At 55.8% G+C, this 1,489-nt stretch overlaps 1 protein-coding gene across 1 annotated transcript; it reads right to left on the bottom strand.

Moving 5' to 3' along the window:
• Nucleotides 1-308: 308 nt before the first annotated feature.
• On the bottom strand, nt 309-1,462 carry LOC125852522 (uncharacterized; the record flags this gene model as incomplete). The annotated part of the gene is made up of 3 exons (XM_049532248.1): nt 1,390-1,462; nt 891-1,056; nt 309-781 (listed from the first exon to the last, which is right to left on the bottom strand). Coding segments are annotated over exons 1-3 (712 nt in total), but the record flags the coding sequence as incomplete, so codon positions are not given.
• Nucleotides 1,463-1,489: the final 27 nt, after the last annotated feature.

Below are 1,489 nucleotides of genomic sequence, written 5' to 3'. Positions count from 1 at the left end.
CACCAGAGTTATGCGGATCGGAGGCACCGGCCTTTGAGATTCTCTATTGGTGATCGCGTATTCCTCCGTGTGTCGCCCATGAAGGGCGTGATGAGGTTTGNACACACGCAACGGCGCTACCAGAGGCTCAGACATCATACTCAATCAAGAGGCATAGTAAACAGAAACATACGAAAAAGTAGAGCCTGGATCAAATAAAGCCAAGGCGGGCTGCTGGCATAATAACACTGTACCTGTGATCACATCGTCCGAGGTCTCAGCATCTGCTCTAGCTGGAGCTGCATAAAAGTGGGCCTGGACTCCCCTACCCTGTGCATCGGCTCTGCCCCCTAATCTGCCTCCTCGGGGACCACCCCGTATACCCTGGTGACCAACCCTACGGTCCTGTCCCTGGCCTCTGCCTCTAGCTAGAGGTGCTGGTGCATGCCTAACTGCTTGTGGAGTGGGTAAGGCTAACCTGCAATGGGGACACTCGCGGGCCCAATGATCTAACTCCCCACACTCATAACACCCCTGGGACTGTCGATTGAGAGCTGGAGGTCGGCTACCCCGGCCAGAAGAACCCATCTGTGAACTATCTCGGCCCCGACTAGGACCGGCACTAAAACCAATATGGCGGTGCTGATCACCCTCCGATGCCTGGAGAGAAGCCTGGAAGGGGCTACTAGACTGGCCTGACTGAAACCTCTGCTGAGATCTATCATAAGACCCTCGGGGTCTGAAACGGCGCCTATCATGGCTATCCTCCTGTCTAGCTTTCTTGCCGGGCCTCGCGACGGAGCTGCTCGATATTGCGGGCATGGTCCATTACATCCAGAAAAGAGCGGCCCGCTGAGACTAAAGACTGAGTCTCAATCCGAAACTGTAGTCTCAAACCCCGAACAAAAAACCGAACCCTCTCCTCCTCAGTAGGTAATATCATGGCGGCATGCCTGGAGAGCTCGTGGAATCGGGCCTCATACTCTGATACTGTCATGGAGCCCTGCTCTAACCGAGCAAACTGATCTCTGAGCTGATCTCTGATGCACCTGGGAATAAATCGGGCCAAGAAGGCCTCTGAAAACTCAGTCCATGTGACCGGTGGAGACCCAGCTGGCCTGGTCTCTAAGTATGTACGCCACCACAGCCTGGCGGGACCGTCTAACTAGTAAGCGGTGAAGTCTGCTCCTCTCGACTCCACTAAACCCAAAGTCTGTACCCGCTCGCGGCAAGTGACGAGAAATTCGTGGGCATCCTCCCCCACTGCCCCAGAAAACCTCGGCGGTGATAGTCTAAGGAACACCCCGAGCATCTTCTGCTCCCGTAGTGGCATGACGCCCTCCAAATCGTCAGGCTGAACAACCGGTGCCGCTAGCTGCTGAACAACCGGTACCGCTGGTGTAGGCTAACCCTGCGGTACTGGAACGGCTGGAGCTGGGGCCTGCTGCATACCCCCAATGGCAGCTAGTATCTGTACGAGCATCGCCTGTATATCTGGAGCTGCCACAGG

The sequence above is a fragment of the Solanum stenotomum genome, unplaced genomic scaffold (assembly GCF_019186545.1).
Source record: "Solanum stenotomum isolate F172 unplaced genomic scaffold, ASM1918654v1 scaffold36385, whole genome shotgun sequence".
In the NCBI taxonomy this organism is placed as follows: Eukaryota; Viridiplantae; Streptophyta; class Magnoliopsida; order Solanales; family Solanaceae; genus Solanum; species Solanum stenotomum.
The sequence above is the reverse complement of the archived record's forward strand: the minus strand, read 5'-3'. Positions and strand labels throughout refer to the sequence as shown.